At 74.8% G+C, this 16,482-nt stretch overlaps 3 protein-coding genes across 4 annotated transcripts; 1 reads left to right on the plus strand and 2 right to left on the minus strand.

The window, feature by feature from the left end:
- Positions 1-7: 7 nt before the first annotated feature.
- On the plus strand, positions 8-7,497 carry ATXN2L (ataxin 2 like). The gene is made up of 23 exons (XM_068923126.1): positions 8-31; positions 642-784; positions 1,470-1,506; positions 1,604-1,660; positions 1,782-1,853; positions 1,942-2,092; positions 2,177-2,301; positions 2,377-2,468; positions 2,570-2,773; positions 2,859-3,022; positions 3,107-3,211; positions 3,300-3,593; positions 3,674-3,741; positions 3,814-4,079; positions 4,176-4,245; positions 4,325-4,471; positions 4,556-4,628; positions 4,729-4,919; positions 5,531-5,660; positions 5,737-5,858; positions 5,948-6,163; positions 6,728-6,917; positions 7,002-7,497. Exons 1-23 carry the CDS (start codon positions 8-10, stop codon positions 7,049-7,051), a joined length of 2,991 nt encoding a protein of 996 aa, XP_068779227.1. The 3' UTR covers positions 7,052-7,497.
- TUFM (Tu translation elongation factor, mitochondrial) lies at positions 7,414-12,368 on the minus strand. The gene is made up of 11 exons (XM_068923239.1): positions 12,291-12,368; positions 11,397-11,443; positions 11,162-11,303; positions 10,654-10,820; positions 10,068-10,172; positions 9,580-9,744; positions 8,661-8,793; positions 8,482-8,586; positions 8,251-8,402; positions 8,046-8,165; positions 7,414-7,965 (listed from the first exon to the last, which is right to left on the minus strand). Exons 1-11 carry the CDS (start codon positions 12,337-12,339, stop codon positions 7,792-7,794), a joined length of 1,359 nt encoding a protein of 452 aa, XP_068779340.1. The 5' UTR covers positions 12,340-12,368; the 3' UTR covers positions 7,414-7,791.
- Positions 12,369-12,814: 446 nt separating this feature from the next.
- Positions 12,815-16,300, minus strand: RABEP2 (rabaptin, RAB GTPase binding effector protein 2). 2 transcript variants are annotated; one of them, XR_011137097.1, is made up of 11 exons: positions 16,206-16,300; positions 15,387-15,614; positions 15,191-15,297; positions 14,743-15,099; positions 14,555-14,671; positions 14,373-14,471; positions 14,116-14,259; positions 13,714-13,903; positions 13,385-13,549; positions 13,161-13,229; positions 12,815-13,081 (listed from the first exon to the last, which is right to left on the minus strand). XR_011137097.1 is itself a non-coding variant. In XM_068923234.1 (11 exons), exons 1-11 carry the CDS (start codon positions 16,210-16,212, stop codon positions 13,032-13,034), a joined length of 1,440 nt encoding a protein of 479 aa, XP_068779335.1. In that variant the 5' UTR covers positions 16,213-16,300; the 3' UTR covers positions 12,815-13,031. The 2 variants fall into 2 exon arrangements, 1 of the variants encoding a protein (XP_068779335.1); XM_068923234.1 differs by having other exon boundaries at positions 13,385-13,440; positions 13,698-13,903.
- Between the last annotated feature and the right edge of the window lie 182 nt (positions 16,301-16,482).

The raw sequence follows: 16,482 nt of genomic DNA on the forward strand, positions 1-16,482 counted from the left end.
CGCGCGCATGCGCGGCCGCCGGATTTTGCGGGTTGGGGGGGAAGGCAGGCGGGTAGCCTCGGCCGCGCATGCGCAGCGCGGAGGGGGCGGGAGCGGCGCCCTTTGTGGCGGCGGCGCGCATGCGCGGCGGGAGGGGAGGGGGGACTACTTTTTTTTTTTTTTTTTTTTCCCTGCCGGCGGAGGAAACGCGCGTGGAGCGAAGCCGGTGCTGGAAGGGGGGGGGGCGTTTCCTCCGCCGTCACGTGAGCAAAAAGCGAAAGAGGCCGGGGAAGGGTTATTATTAAAAAAAAAGAAAAAGAGGGAAAAGCCGGCGCGGCGCGCATGCGCGGTGTCTCCCCGCCCATTGTGCGGAGGGACACAGGGCGCGAGGGGAGGCGCGCGCGCTGCGGCCGCCGGCGCCCCGGCCCCCCCTCCCCTCCCCTCCCCTCCCCGGTCGGCTCCGCCGCGCCCGGCTCCGCGCGCGCCGCCGCCGCCGCCACCCGCCGCCGCCACCCGCCGCCGCCGCCCCGCGCGCGCCCCCGGGCGGGGGGGGAGGGAGACGCCGCGCCGCCGCCGCCGCCGCCGCCATGTTGAAGCAGCCGCAGCCGCTGCCCCCGCAGCCCCCCGCCGCCGCCGCGGCGCCGCCGCCCGCCGCCCGCAAGGCCCCGCCGCCGCCGCCGCCGCCTCCCCCCGCCGCCGCCGCCGCCGCCGCCAGCCCTAACGGCAGCCTCAGCCCCGGCGGCGGAGCGGCCCGCGGCGGCGCGGCGGGGGGGGGGGGAGGCGCCGGAGGAAGCGGCGGCACCAGGTAACATCCGGGTCCTGCCGGGCCGGGAAAGGGGGGGGTTGGAGGGGGGGGTTGGAGGGGTTGGGAGGGGGGAAAGGAGGGAGCCCGGCGCTGATTGGCCGGCGGCGCGGCCAATCAGGGCGGGGGGAAGGGGCACGTGGGGGGGTGGACGCCCCCGCCCCCCCCCCCCCGCCGCGGCCTCCCCCAAGGGGGTGGAAGGGGCCCAGGTGTCCGGTGGGCCACAAGTGCCAGTGTGCCCCCCCCCCATCAGGGGGACCAGGGACCCAGGTGTCCGGGCCCCCCCCCATCAGGGGGACCCCGGTGTCCGGGCCCCCCCCATCAGGGAGACCAGGGACCCAGGTGTCCGGGCCCCCCCCCATCAGGGAGACCAAGGACCCAGGTGTCCAGGACTCCCCCCCCATCAGTGGCACCCAGGTATCCAGACCCCCCCATCAGTGGGACCAGGGGCCTAGCTGTCTGCCCCCCCCATCAGAGGGACCCAGGTGTCCGGGCCCCCCCATCAGTGGGACCCAGGTGTCCGGGCCCCCCCATCACTGGGACCAGGGACCCAGGTGTCCGGGCCCCCCCATCACTGGGACCAGGGACCCAAGTGTCCGGGCTCCGCCCGCGCCGCGGTCCCGGAGGCTGCACCCCCCCGGCCCCACTGGGCTGCGGGGACCCGGCACATCCCTCATTTGCGTTTCAGGGGCCAGAGCACGGGGAAGGGGCCCCCCCAGGCGCCGGTAAGTGACCAGCGAGCTCGGGGCGGGGGGGGGCGGCGGCGGCGCGGGGGCCGCTGGTTTGGGGGAGCCCCTCACCCCTCCGCCCCCCTCCCCGCAGGTCTTCGAGGGCGTCTACAACAACTCCCGCATGCTGCACTTCCTGACGGCCGTGGTGGTGAGTCCGCGGGGCGGCTCCGGCGCTGGGGGGGGCGGTCCCGGCGCTGGGGGGGGCAGCTGCGGTGCTGGGGGGCGCCCGGGCCGGGCCGCGGTCCATCGCCTCCCCCTCTCCCGCCCAGGGCTCCACCTGCGACGTCAAGGTGAAGAACGGCAGCACCTTCGAGGGCATCTTCAAGACGCTGAGCTCCAAGGTGAGTGCGGGCAGCGGCGGCCCCGGCCTCGGGCTGACGCCCCCGGCCCCGCCGTGACGCCCGCCCGTCCGTCCGTCCGTCCCCGCAGTTCGAGCTGGCGGTGGACGCCGTGCACCGGCGCAACCCCGACCAGCCCTCCGGCCCCAAGCGCGAGGACATCGTGGACACCATGGTCTTCAAACCCGCCGACGTCATGCTGGTGCACTTCCGCAACGTGGACTTCAACTACGCCACGAAAGGTGCGCGGGGAGGGGGCGGTAGAGCCGCGTTGGGGGGGGGGGGGGGCGGGCGACGGCCAGGCCTCACCCCCGCCCCCCCTGCAGACAAGTTCACCGACTCGGCCATCGCCATGAACTCGAAGGTGAACGGGGAGCACAAGGAGAAGGTGCTGCAGCGCTGGGAGGGGGGCGACAGCAACAGCGACGACTACGACCTGGATTCGGACATGGTGAGGGGCCGGGGCGGGGGCCGGGGCGGGGGCGGCGAGCGGCGCGGGCGGCCTCTGAGCCCTCTCCTCCCGCAGTCCAACGGCTGGGACCCCAACGAGATGTTCAAGTTCAACGAGGAGACCTACGGCGTGAAGACCACCTACGACAGCAGCCTCTCCTCCTACACGTGAGCGCGCCGGCAGGGCCGGGGCGGGGGGAGCAGGGGGTCCGGCCGCCGCCGCGGGGAGCCCCTGGCCGGGCTGACGCCGCGCGGGCCCCCCCCCGCAGGGTGCCGCTGGAGAAGGACAACTCGGAGGAGTTTCGGCAGCGGGAGGCCCGGGCGGCCCAGCTGGCGCGGGAGATCGAGTCGAGCCCGCAGTACCGGCTCCGCATCGCCATGGAGAACGACGACGGGCGCACGGAGGAGGAGAAGCACAGCTCGGTGCAGCGCCAGGGCTCCGGCCGCGACAGCCCCAGCCTGGCCGCCGCCAGGTCGGCCCCCCCGGCCCCTCCGAGCGCCCCCCGGCCCCTCCGAGCGCCCCCAGCCCCTCTGAGCGCCCCTCGCCTCTCTCCGCAGGGAGAGCAAGTACAACCCGCTGCCGCAGCGCGTGCGGGACGGGTCGCGCGGCGGCGTGCGCTGCGGCTCCTCCCGCGGCGGGCGGCCCGGGGTGGGCTCCCTCCCGCCTCGGGGCGCCCCCCACCACGCCGAACCCGGCCCGGAGCAACGCGGCATCAACGGAGGTGAGAGCGGGACGCGGGGCCGGCGCCGGGGCGGGCCGGGGGCTCGGCCGCCCCCCCCTCCTCACCCCGCTGCGCCCCCGCCAGGGCCGTCCCGCATGTCTCCGAAGTCGCAGCGCCCCATCCGGGGAGCCAAGACGGCGTCGTCTCCGGGCGGGCGCCCCGCCGAGGCCTCCCCGGCGCCGCCGGCAGGTGGGGAAGGGCCGGGGGGGCGGCGGTGGCGGCGGGGGGGCAACCGCCAGCTCCCCCCCCCCGCTCACCCCCGCCCCTCTCCCGGCAGCAGGGCGCATGTACCCGCCGCGCTCCCCCAAGGCGGCCGTGCCCGCCCCGGCCTCCCCCCAGGACCCGCCGGCAGCCGGGCCCGCCGCCCCGGGGGAGGCGCGGACGGCGCTGGAGCCTGCGGCACCCCCCAACCCGCCGTCCCCCAAGGCCGCGGCCCCCCCGGCCGACGGCAAGGACCGCGGCGGTGCCCCCCCTTTTGCGCCCCCCGCCAAGGAGGCACCGGCGGCCAAGGACGCCGGCCGAGCCCTGGAGGCCCCGGGACCCCCGGAGCCCCCCAAGGCGCCCGGCAAAGGTGAGCGGCCCCGGGCCGGGGTGGGGTGGGGGGCAGCTGCCGGGGCGGCCCCCCCACCTCACCCCGCGCTCTCCCCGCAGCCGGGCTGCAGACGGAGCAGCAGCGGAGCCAGCTGGAGGAGCTGCGCAAGTTCGGCGCCCAGTTCAAGGTGAGGCCGCGGGGAGGAGGAGGGGGGCGGCCGCGGGGCGGCCGTGGGGCTCACGCTGCCCTCCGCCCGCAGCTCCAGCCCAGCAGCGCCCCGGACGCCGGCCTGGAGCCCTTCCCGCCTCGGGCCAAGGAGCCGCCCGAGGGCAAAGGGAAGGAGAAGGGCGCCGAGGCGGCGGGCGGCAAGGCCCCCGAGGACGGCCCCGGCCCCAAGGGCGCCGCGGAGCCGCCGCCGGACGGCGGGAAGGAGGAGAAGGCGGGCGAGGGCGGCCCCGAGCGGCCCCCGGGCACCCCCCCGGGCAAGGGCGAGGGCGACGACAAGGAGGAGGGACCCGTCTCGGAGTGAGTGCTGGGCGGTGGCGCGGAGGGGCGGGGGGCGCCGGGGGGGTGGGGAGGGCCGCGGCTCACTGCTTGCCCCCTCCTCTTCCTCCGTCGCAGGCAGGTGAAGAAGTCGACGCTGAACCCCAACGCCAAGGAGTTCAACCCCTCCAAGACGCTGCTGGCGGTGGTGAGCGGCGGCGGGGGCGGCCGGGGGGGGCCGGGGGGAGGCGCGGGGCGGCCCCGCTCACCCCGCGCTCTCCCCGCAGAACAAGGCCGCCAGCACGCCCACCTCGCCGGGGCCGCGCACCCACTCCACCCCCTCCATCCCGGTGCTCGCCGCCGGGCAGAGCGGCATGTACAGCCCCCAGTACATCTCCTACATACCTCAGATCCACATGAGCCCCGCCGTGCAGGTGAGCCGGGGGGCGGCGGCGAGCCGGGGGGGCGGGGGGGACCCAGGCGTCCGGGCCGCCCCCCTGAGCTCTCCCTCCCCGCAGGCGCCCCAGATGTACCCCTACCCCGTCTCCAACTCGGTGCCCGGCCAACAGGGGAAGTACCGGGGGGCCAAAGGTGAGCGAACGCTGCCCCTGCCCGCCCGTGGCGCCGGCCCCACGTCGCCCGTGGGGCCGGGGCCGCCCTGAGCCTCCGTCCGTGTGTGTCCTCCCCCCAGCAGGGTCGCTCCCCCCGCAGCGCACGGACCAGCACCAGCCGGCATCGGCGCCCCCCATCATGCAGGCGGCGGCGGCGGCGGGGCCTCCGCTGGTGGCGGCCACCCCGTACTCCTCCTACATCTCCTACAACCCCCAGCAGTTCACGGGGCAGCCTGCCATGATGCAGCCCATGGCTCACTACCCCTCGCAGGTACAGGCGGACGGGGAGGGGAGCGGGTTGGAGATGCGGGACAGACGAGGGCGCGTGCGTGTGTGAGACAGGCAGGGAAGAGGGGCTGTGGCAGCGGGTGATACAGACAAGGGTGGTGTGCTACAGGCAAGCACATTGTCAACACACAGAACACAGTACAGGCGGAGGGGTGTGGTACAGCTGGATGGGGATGGGGTTGTGGCACAAAGAGGAGAGAAGTGACTCAGCACTGTACCTGGATGACGTGGCTGGATCCGAGCGATACAACCAGACGAGGCTACAGGCAGACGAGCCAGGTGCAGCAAAACGCTACAGGCAATCACAGGGTGTCAGGCAGGTGAAGAAAGATGCCCTAAAGCTAAGCTGGAGTTATGTGGATAGGAATGCAACAGTCGGACAAGGGGGAACATAGTACAGTCCACCAGAGAGACTTGCGACACAGACAGCACGCGACAAGGATCGACAAGGAGAGCGGGAACAGGGAAGAACGTGGTACAGATGGGTGACACAATAGAAGTGAAGAAAGATGCAGTACAGCAAATGGGGGAGGCGCTACACCTGGCCAGGGCTGAGCACCCCCGGCCCAGCGCGTGGTCTCTCCTCCTCCGTAGCCGGTCTTCGCCCCGATGCTCCAGAGCAACCCCCGGATGATGGCGTCGGGCAGCCACCCCCAGGCCATCGTCTCCTCCTCCGCCCCCCAGTACCCGCCGGCCGAGCAGCCCGCGCCCCAGACGCTCTACGGTGAGTCCCGGCCCCGGCCCTGGCCCGGCCCCGCGCCCCCCCCCCCCCCAACCCGGCTGACGGCGCCTCCCCGCAGCCACCGTGCACCAGTCGTACCCCCACCACGCCGCCCCGCTGCACCCGCACCAGCCCCAGCCCGCCACCACGCCGACGGGGAGCCAGCAGCCGGCCCAGCACGCCGCCCCCAGCCCCGTGCAGGTACCGCCGGCCGCGGGGGTCCCGGGAGGGGAAGGGGGGGGGGTGTCGGGGCGGACGGCGCCGCTGACGGCTCTGCCTGTGCCCCGCAGCACCAGGCCGGGCAGCCCCCGCACCTGGGGGGGGCCCAGCAGCAGCAGAGCCTCTACCACGCGGCCACGCTGACGGCCACGCCGCCCTCCATCACGCCCGGGCCCGGCGCCCAGTCGCCCCAGAGCAGCTTCCCCCAGCAGGCCGCCGCCGTCTACGCCATCCACGCCCACCAGCAGCTCCAGCACGGCTACTCCAACATGGCCCACGTCACCCAGGTAGGCGGCGGTAACGGGGGCGCGAGGAGTAACGGAAACGCGACGGTAGCGGGAGCACGACGGGTGACGGGGCCGCGACGGGAAACTGGGTGACGGAGGGAGGACTCCGCGCGCGGCGGGTAACAGAAACACGATGGTTACGGGGGACGCGGCAGGCGACGGGGGAACACAGTGCACAACTGCTAGCGGAGAAACAATAGCTAGGGGGGACATGGAGGGTGACGGGGATGCGGTGCACAACAGCAGAGACACACGATGGTTATGGGGGGCACAATGGGTGAGGGGGATGTTACGGGTGATGGGAACGTGGCACACAACAGGTAGCAGAAACACGATGGTTAAAGGGATGCGCCGGGTGATGGGGACGTGACGGGTGACAGGGGCGTGGTGCACAACAGGTAGCAGAGACACACGATGGTTAGAGGGGACGCAATGGGTGATGGGGACGTGACGGGTGACAGGGGGGCGCAGTGCCGGTGCACAAGGGGTAGCAGAGAAGCACGCTGGTTTCGGGGGGGCCGCGGCGCGAGACGGGTCACGGCCCCCCCCCGCCCTTCCCCGCAGGCCCACGTGCAGACGGGGCTCCCGGCGGCGCCGCCCCCCCACCCGGGGGCCCCCCACCCACCCCAGGTGATGCTGCTCCACCCCCCACAGAGCCACGGGGGGCCCCCCCAGGGCGGGGTGCCCCAGAGCGGGGTGCCGGCCCTCTCGGCCTCCACCCCGTCGCCCTACACCTACATCGGGCACCACCAAGGTGAGTCGGGGGACGGCGGGGGTGTGGCGGGGGGGGGGGCGGCGGCGCCCCGCGCTCACCCACCGCCGTTTCCTCTCCTCGCAGTCCAGTCTCACCCGTCCCAGCAGCTCCCCTTCCACCCCCCGGGGAACTGACGCCCGCCCCGACGGCCGCCTGACGTGACCCCCGACGGCCGCCTGACCCAGCCCCGGCTGTCGCGCCGGCTCGACCAAGCACCTTTGTCTTTGCGTTCGTTTGGGGGAGCGTGGCGGCGGGGGGGGGGGGGGAGGGAGGGGGTAGTCCCTCCCTCCCTCCCCCCCACTCCCGGAGACCCCCAAGTTTTATTTTCTATTATTTATAACCGAGGGGGGAAAAAAAAAGGAAAAAACCCAAAAGACACCCAACCAAAAGCAAGAATCGGGCCGTTAGCGCAGAAAGGTTTTTTTTTTTTGGTCTCCGCTTCCCCCCCCCCCCCCCCGACCCGCCCCCGTTAACTCGAACAAAGGAGCCGCCGCGATGCCGCACTCGGACTTTTTATTACGTTAAAAAAAAAATATTTAAAAATTAAAAAAAAAATAAATAAAATCTTAAACTAACTTCAGCCGGGGCTGGGGTGCGTGTGTGGGGCGCCGCGAGCCCTGCGAGAGACAGCCGGAGCCGCGACCGCGTTTCCAGACCTTTATTAACCGCCGGGAGCGGGGGCTGTGTGCCGCCTCCCCCCCTCCCCCCCCAACCCCGTCCCCGCGTGCGCCTGTGCGCCCGCTACCCCCGGTCCAGCTGCCGGCACGGCGGGTGACCCCCCGCGCACCGCCGGCGCGGCGGTCACCTCCCGTCCGCCGCGGGGGACCCCGCGCGCGGGCGGTCGCCGCCTGCAGCCCGCCGCCGTCACCGCGCGCTACCCCCACTTGATGGCCTCGTCCTCGGGGCCCAGCTGCAGCGTCTTGGTGACGACGCCGGTGCCGATGGTGCGGGAGCCGTCGCGCAGGGTGAAGCGCTGGCCCTGCTCCAGCACCATGGGCTGCCGCAGGATGAGGCCCAGCTGCGTGTCCTCGCCCGGCATCACCATCTCCTGCAGGGGGGCGGGCAGAGGGGTGAGGGGGCGGCGGCGCGCCGTGGGGCACGCCGTGGGGCCGGCGGGGTCGCCCTTACCTTGTCCGGCGGCAGCAGCACGCGGCAGGCGATGTCCCAGGTGTGCGAGAACATGACGGGCATGTAGTGCGCCACGAAGGGCTTGTGCCGCCCCCCCTCCTGGGGGCTGAGGATGTAAACCTGGGGGGGGGGACGCAGGCGGGCATCAGGGGCCGCCCCACGGCCCCCCACGGCCTCCCCCCGCCGGCCGCCCCACGGCGCCCACCTGCGCCTCCACCTTCTGGTGGGCCCGCAGCGAGCCGGGCTTGCCCATGACCATGCCGCGGCGCACGTCCTCCCGCTTGAGCCCCCGCAGCAGCGCCCCCAGGTTGTCGCCGGCCTCCGCCCGCTCCAGGCTCTTGTGGAACATCTCGATGCCTGGGGAGAAGGGGGTCAGCGCCGTGGGGCCAGCGCCGTGGGGCGGGGACCGGGTTTTGGGGGGGGGGAGGCCTCCTACCGGTCACCACCGTCCGCAGGTTGCGGTTGTAGCCCAGGAACTCGCACTCGTCGCCCTTGCGGATGGTGCCGCGCTCCAGCGTCCCCGTCACCACCGTGCCGCGGCCTGCGGGGACGGAGAAGGAGGGGTTGTGGGGGGGCGTCGGGCGGGCCGTGGGGCGGCCGTGGGGCGGGACCTACCGGGGATGGAGTGGACGGACTCGACGGGCAGCAGGAAGGGCTTGTCGAGGTCGCGGGCGGGCAGCGGGATGTGGCTGTCGACGGCCTCCAGCAGCTTCAGCACCGACTTCAGCCCCAGCTCGGGCTCCCGCTGCTGTGGGGCGCAGGGGGGCGGCGGGGTCAGCAGGGGCCGGAAGGGGGTGGGGGGCCTGGGGGGGGGGCTGGAATGGGGTGTGGGGCTCAAGCGCACTGGCTGTGAGGCCTGGGGGGGCGGGGGGGCCCTGGGACAGCGGCTGTGGGGCCCGGGGGGTGCCAGAATGGGGCGGGGGGGCTGGCTGTGGGGCTCAGGGGGGCCGGAATGGGGCAGGGGGCCAGCTGTGGGGCTCAGAGGGGCTGGAACAGGGTTGGGGGGGCTGACTGTGGGGCCCAGGGGGTCCAGCCGTGGGGCAGCACTAGCTCAGATACAGGAGAGGAAAGGCGGAGCCTGCAGCCAGGGGGTGGGGCTTGTTAGGGGGCAGGGCCAGGGGCACCTCCAGGGTGCAGGGGGTGGGGCCTGCAATGGGGGCGGAGCCAGGGCTCCCCACCAAGACACATGAGGTGGAGTCCATGGAGGGGCGGGGCCAGGCTCACCTCCAGGGTGCAGGGGGCGGGGCCCACAGCAGGGGTGGGGCCGGGGGCGGGGCCAGGCTCACCTCCAGGGTGCAGGGGGTGGGGCCCACAGCAGGGGTGGAGCCAGGGGCGGGGCCAGGCTCACCTCCAGGGTGCAGGGGGCGGAGCCCACAGCAGGGGCGGGGCCGGGGGCGGGGCCAGGCTCACCTCCAGGGTGCAGGGGGTGGGGCCCACAGCAGGGGTGGAGCCAGGGGCGGGGCCAGGCTCACCTCCAGGGTGCAGGGGGTGGGGCCCACAGCAGGGGCGGGGCCGGGGGCGGGGCCAGGCTCACCTCCAGGGCGCAGAGGGCGGAGCCCACGATGACGGGCGTCCGCTCCCCGTCGTAGCCGAACTCGGTGAGCAGCTCGCGGACCTCGAGCTCCACCAGGTCCAACATCTCCTGGTCCGGCACCGCGTCCGCCTTGTTCACGTACACCACCATGTGCTCCACCCCCACCTGGGGGGCGGCCGCCGCCGGGGGTCAGCCCCACGGCGCCCCCGCCCCGGGCCGTGGGGCACGGCCTCGGCGTTCAGCCCGCAGAGCCCCTGAGGGCCCCCGCCGGGCCCCCACACCCACCCAGTCTGCCCCACACCCCCCCGGTCTGCCCCACACCCCCCCGGTCTGCCCCATGCACCTCCCAAACCCCCAGACCCGCTCCCAGCCCCGATGCCTAGACCTGCCCCACATACCCGCCCCCAGATCCCTCGACCTGCCCCCCGCAGCCCCCCAACCTGCTCCCCAGAACCCCCCAGCCCCCCCCCCCCGCACCAGCCCCACACCTGCTTGGCCAGCAGCAAGTGCTCCCGGGTCTGCGGCATCTGCCCGTCGGTTGCGGCCACCACCAGGATGCAGCCGTCGAGGGGGGCCGTGCCCGTGATCATGTTCTGGGGGGCAGGAAGGGGGGCATCAGGGGTGCCGGGGTGGGGGGACAACACCGGGCTGGGGCGGGGAGAGCGCTCGGGGCAGGACGCAGCTTGGGGGGGGGTCTGGGGGGCACCAACACAGATCCACGGGGACGAGAGGGGGCCCCAGGGAGCAGAAGCGGCGCGGGGGGCAGGACGGGGTCGAGGAGGGACAGGACGGGGCAAGGAGGTGCCTTCGGGGGCAGGGTGGGCTCCGGGGTGGGGGGCTGCAAAGGGGCAGGACGTGGCAGACGACCCCCAGGAGCAGGGGAACTCGGGGAGGGGGCAGAAAGGGGCAAGTAGAGACCGTCGGGGGGGACAGAAGGGGGCAGGGGGACCCCAGGGAGGCGGGGCGAGACCAAGGTAGCTCCTACTGGAGCAGGGTGGTTCGGGGGCTGCGGGGGGCAGGACCGCACCGCGGCGGGGGGCTGGGGGGCAGGCCAGGCCCCGGGGGCGGCGGTACCTTGACGTAGTCGGCGTGCCCGGGGCAGTCGGTGTGGGCGTAGTGGCGGTTGGCGGTGGCGTACTCCACGTGGGCCGCGTTGATGGTGATGCCGCGGGCCCGCTCCTCCGGCGCGTTGTCGATCTCCTCGTAGCGCTTGAACTGGGCGCTGCCCGACTCCGACAGGACTGCGGGAGTCAGGCGGGGGGGGTCAGCCGCCACCGCCCACAACCCCCGCCCTGGGCGCCGGGGTCCCTCCCCGGGGGGAGAAAGGGGGTCCTGGGGGGTCCCGGATGCCTGGGTCCCTCCTGGACAGGGTCCGGGAGCCCCAACGCCCCCGTTCCCGCACGTGGGGCTCCCCCCACCCCGAGGAGCAGGAGGGGACGAGAGCCGGGTCAGGGGGCTCCTTTGGGACAGCGGCGTTCCCCCTCCCCGATGGGCTGCGAAACGGCCGCCTGGGGTCCCTCCTCGGGGGGAAAAGGGGTCCTGGGGGGTCCCGGATGCCTGGGTCCCACCCCCCACATCCTACTCTTGGTGATGGCGGCGGTCAGCGTGGTCTTGCCGTGGTCCACGTGCCCGATGGTGCCCACGTTGACGTGGGGCTTGTCCCGCACGTAGGTCTTCTTAGCCTCGACCGCGAGGCCGCGCCGGGGCTGGGGGCCGGGGGGGGCCTGCGTGGCAGGGGGAGGGGGGTCAGGGCGGGGGCCGGGCACCATGGCCCCCCCTCCCCGCCCAAAACCTCCCCCCTTCCCCCCAGCACTCACCGCGCCCAGGGCTCCCAGCAGGAGCCGCGACAGGCGGCTCTGGAGACCTGCGGGAGAGGCGGGGAGGTGACAGCGGGTCCTCCAGGGCCCCCCCTGCCCCCGGACGCCTGGGCCCCCTGCGGGGTCTGCAGGAAGAAGGGCCCCCCCGCCGGATGCCTGGGCCCCCTCGTGGGGGGGCAGAGGAGGACAGGCCCCCCCCGGACACCTGGCTCCTCTCAGGGGTGGGACGTAGAGGTGGGGGCAGGGTTCCCCCGGATGCCTGGGTCCCCTCGAGGGGGTGGAGGGAAACAGGGCCCCCCCGGATGGCTGGGTGGCCTAAAGGTGGGATGCAGAGCGGAGCTGGGGCCCCCCGGACGCCTGCACCTCCTCGTGGGGGGGCAGAGGGGAATAGGGCCCCCCCGGACGCCTGGGCCCCCTGGGGGAGATGCAGAGGGGGACAGGAACCCCCTTGGACACCTGGGTCCCCTGGGGGGGGGCGGAGGATAGAGGCCCCCCCGGACGCCTGGGTAGCCTGAAGGGGGGATGCAGAGGGGGGCGGGGGCCCCCTGGGGGGGTGGAGAGAGGCGGGGGCCCCCTCGGACGCCTGGGCCCCCTCGTGGGGGGGGACGGAGAAGGATAGAGACCCCCCCCGGACGCCTGGGCCCCCTGTAGAGGGGATGCAGAGGGGACCGGGGGCCCCCCGGACGCCTGGGCCCCCTGGGGGAGGTCGGGGCCCCCCCGGGCACCCGGGTTCCTCCCGCTCCCCACGTGTCCCGTGACCTTCACCCTCCGCCACCCCCTCCCCGCCGCCCCCGGCCCCCCGCCCGCCCCCCCCGCCGCTGCCCTCGCCCCGGTCTGTCCGCTTCCCCCCCCCCCCACCCCGCCGCCGCCGCCGCCGCCGCCCCCGGCTCCCACCGGCGGCTTCGCCCCGGGCCGCGCGCAGCAGCACCGCGGGCAGCGCCATGTTGCGCCTCCTTCCCCGCCCTCTCCGCAGGAAGTGACGTTTCCAGGCCCACTTCCGGCTCAGGGCGGAAACGCGGGCGGCGGCGCACTCGAGGACGCTCGGGGAAGGCGGGAGCCGCTCTAGCCCGCCGAGCCCCCCCGGCACCTAAGCGCCGCGGAGGACTAAGCTCTATGGTTTGGCAAACGAGGCGCTCTGCCCCACCAACAGCGCTCCGCTCTCTCATTCCTCCCGCGGCAGCGCCGCTCTACCCTCTCCATGGTTCGGCAGCAGCCACTCTACCGCACCTGGGCGAGCACTCTGTGGTCGCAGAGGACCAGCTCAGCTCTGCAGGAGGTGGCCGCTCTACCCCGGCCCCCGGCGGTCGCACTCTGTAGCCTTGGAGGACCGCCCAACCGGAGCGCCGAGCACGGGGAGGGACGGACACGGGTCGGGGGGGGGGGGGGGGACACGCAGACGGACACGGAGCAGACACAGCACAGTTACAAAAACAGCTTTATTAGCCCCGCTGGGGCTGGGGGGGTGCCCGGAGCCGGGGGGGGGACCCCGCGGCTCCAAGCACCACCGGTAACAGTCAGACACGGTAACAGTCGGACGCGGGCTCAGGCGCCCTCCCTGAGAGACGGGGCCAGAGGGAGCCCCGGGGCGGGGGGGGGGTCCCGGGGCCCCTTCAGGCCTCCTGCCCCCGCGCCCCCTCAGCGACGCTCCGGGGCTGCTCCGGGGAGGGGTCCTGGGGCAGCCGGACCTGGGGAGGGGGGCGAGAGGGTTAAGGGGGTTCGGGGACGGTGACAGGATGCCCCGGCGGCCGGTCCTCGCCCACTCACCTCGCCTGGCGCCCGCTGGGCCCGCAGCTGCTCCAGCTCCTGCTCCAGGCACTGCCCTCGCTGCTGGGCCTGGGGGCGGACGGGGCAGGGGGTCAGGGGGGACCACGACGGGGTGACGCCCGCCCCGGAGGCCGTGGGGCGGGTGACGGTCCGTCCCCGTCCCCCTCCCCATCCCTCCCCGCCGGGCAGGGATGCTCCCCCGAACCTCCCAGCCCGGGACGTACCTGCGTCAGCTCCTGCTGCAGCCGCTCCATCTCCGACCGGACGCTGCACAGGGAGGCTGGGGGCGACACCGGGGTTATGGGGGAGGCTGGGGGGCTCCAGGCTGCGCCGGGGGGCGAGCGGCCCTCGGGGGCCGGGGGGGACCCATCACTCACCCTCCATGAGCTCTGCCGGCGACGGAGGAGGCAAGAAGAAAGAGTTAGAGGGGGAGGAAGCGCCCCAGACCCACCTCTCGGGCCCCCCGCTCCCTCTGCCCCCCTCCCAGCCCCACAGTTATCCAGTGGTCATCCCCCCCCCCACCCCACCCCACCCCACCCCAGTGCCCCCTTACGGCTGTCCTCGCGCTGGGCGGCCGCCTGCGCGTCCAGCAGCCGCTGGAGCTGGGCCCGGGTCTCCTGCTCGTCCTGGAGCCGCTCCCGCAGCGACACGATCTCGATGCGGAGCCGCTCGGCCTCGTGCTGCCCGGCCCGCCGCTGCGCCCCGCCGGCCGCCCACAGCCTCCGCACCAGCGCCTGCAGCTCCTGGGGGGCACGGGCAGCCGTGGGGTGGGGGGCAGCGCACCCAGGGCCCCCCAAACGGGGTGTGCCCCCGCACCGGGATCGTCCCCCGGGGACGTATCCCCCCCAGGGACGCCCCGGCCCCCCCAAAGGGACAGCCCCCGGCACTGGGACATGTACCCCACAGATGCATCCCCCCTGCACGTGTCCCCCCACCCCGTCCCCGACCCCGGTACCTGCACGGAGCCGGGCAGGGGCTCGCCGGGGTCCTCACCGTCCCCGGGGCTGGGGGGGCCCCGCTGTCCCCGCAGCCCCTCGTTCTCCTCGCTCAGGCGCTGCACCTCCACACTCAGGCGCTTGTGGGAGGCGGACAGCTCGGCCTGGGGACGGGGTGCAGGCAACGGGGGTCAGCCCCGAAGTGGGGGGGGCCCCCACGGCGCCCCCTCTCCCCCCCCAGCGCCCCCTCTCCGCCCCCAGCCCTGTCTGCACCCACCATCTGCTCCTGGGTGCGTCGCTGCGTCTGGCTCACGGTGCCCTGGAGGTTTCGCAGCAGCCGCTCCGAGTCCTGGACCTGCCCCAGCAGCACCCGGACCTGGCGGCGGGACGGGAAGGAGGGTTGGGGGCCGGGGTCGGGGGGGACGACGGGACGCACGGCCGGGGCCGGGGGGCCGGTACCTGCTTGGCGCAGTCCTCGCTGCTGCGTCTCAGGGCCTCCTCCAGCCCCTGGCGCTCGCGGGCGGCCGCCTCCAGCCTCTCGCCCGCCTGCCGCAGGGCTTCGCGCTGCTGCCGGGCCTGCCGGGAGGGGGGACGGCGGCGTCACGCCGTGGCCCCGCGTCCCCCCCGCCGCCGCCGCGGGGCCTCACCTCGTCCTGCAGCTGGGCCCAGGCGCCGTCGGGGACGAGCTGGAAGCCGGGGGGCGGCAGGTAGATGCTCTCGGGGACCAGGGTGGCGGTGGAGAGCAGCGAGGCCGTGTCGTCCTGCGCCGGGGCCGCCGAGCCGGCCACGGAGCCGGCGATGGAGACGCTGTCGCAGCCGCGGGCGAAGGCCAGGCCGTCGTCGTCCTCGGCCTCGTCGCCGGAGGCGGGCGAGAGCCGGCCCTCGGGGTCGCCCCGCAGCTCCCGGATCAGCCCCTCGGCCCGCGCCAGCCGGGCCCGGAGCTGGGCGATCTCCTCCTCCATGGGCTCCACCACGCTGCGCAGCCGCCGCGAGTCCTCCTGCGCCTGGGCCGGGCGAGAGGGCAGGGCGAGGCGACGGCTCCGGGACCCCCGGCGTCCCCCCTCGCCCCGTCCTCCGTCCGCCGCCGCCGCTCACCTTCTCCATCTGCAGCTCCAGCGAGTCCGGCGGCGGCTCCCGGGCGGCGGCGGCGTGCCGGTCCTGCCGCAGGGCCGCCAGCTGGGCCTCGTAGCTGCTGATGGAGTCTGGGGGGGCAGAGGGAGACGCTGCGGGGGGCCGGGGGTCCCGCCGCGGCCCCCTGCCCGCCGCGGGGCCCCCCGCCACCCGGCCCCACCTTTGAGGATGGCCTGCAGCGAGGCCACCTCCTCCCGGCACTGGCGCCGGACGGCGGCCACGGCCTCCTGCTTGGTGCTCTCGCTGACGGTGGCCACGGCCCGGACGGTCTCGGCCTCGGCCAGGGCGGCCGCCAGCTGGACCCGCAGCGCCTGGATGGTCCCTTCGGGGTCCGGGACCGCCGCTGCCCCCTCGCCGCCGCCCTCCGGCTGCCCGCTTTCCTGGGGCCCTGCGAGGGGGGCAGACCGGGGGGGGTCAGGGGTGGGGAGCGCGGGAGCGCGGCCCCCGCCTCGGCCCCCCCCAGCCGTCCCGAGCTGTCCCCATCGTTGTCCCCCCCCCCAGGCCACATCTCCCAGCCCCCCCCCATAGGCCATCTGCCACCCCTCAGCCCCCAACGTGCCCCACAGCTCCTACATCCCCCCGGACCCCCCTAGAGCCCCCCACATGCCCCACAACTCCCACATCTCCCCCCAGACCTCTACATAGCCCCCATAACTCCCCTGAGCCCCCTACATTCCCCACAGCTCCCACATCCCCACCACACCCTTCATAGCCCCCAGAATCCCCCCCGAGCCCCCCACATGCCCCATAGCTCCCACATCTCCCCCCAGAGCCCCCCATATCTCCCAGAACCCCCCACGTGCCCCAGAGCCCCCCATAGCGCCCACAACCCTTCGGCTCCCCTCAAACCCCCCCCCCACGCCCCACAGCCCCCAAATGCCCCCGGACCCCCCAGAGCCCCCCCACACCCCCAGAGCCCCCCCACACCCCCGAGACCCCCCCCAACACCCCCTCCCCCGAGCCCCCCACGTGGCCGCACCCTCCATCGCCGCCCGCTCCGGCCCCACTTCCGGGTTCGGCTCGGCGGGCGGAGCCGAGCGGGGCCGGAAAGAGCCGAGCGGGGCCGGAAAGGGCCGAGCGGGGCCGGGAAGGGCCGAGCGGGGCCGGGAAGGGCCGAGCGGGGCCGGGAAGGGCCGAGCGGGGACGGGAAGAGCCGAGCGGGGCCGGGAAGGGCCGAGCGGGGCCGGAAAGAGCCGAGCGGGGCCGGGAAGGGCCGAGCGGGGCCGGAAAGGGCCGAGCGGGGCCGGGAAGGGCCG

Source organism: Struthio camelus, chromosome 32 (genome assembly GCF_040807025.1).
Source record: "Struthio camelus isolate bStrCam1 chromosome 32, bStrCam1.hap1, whole genome shotgun sequence".
NCBI classification, from domain to species: domain Eukaryota; kingdom Metazoa; phylum Chordata; class Aves; order Struthioniformes; family Struthionidae; genus Struthio; species Struthio camelus.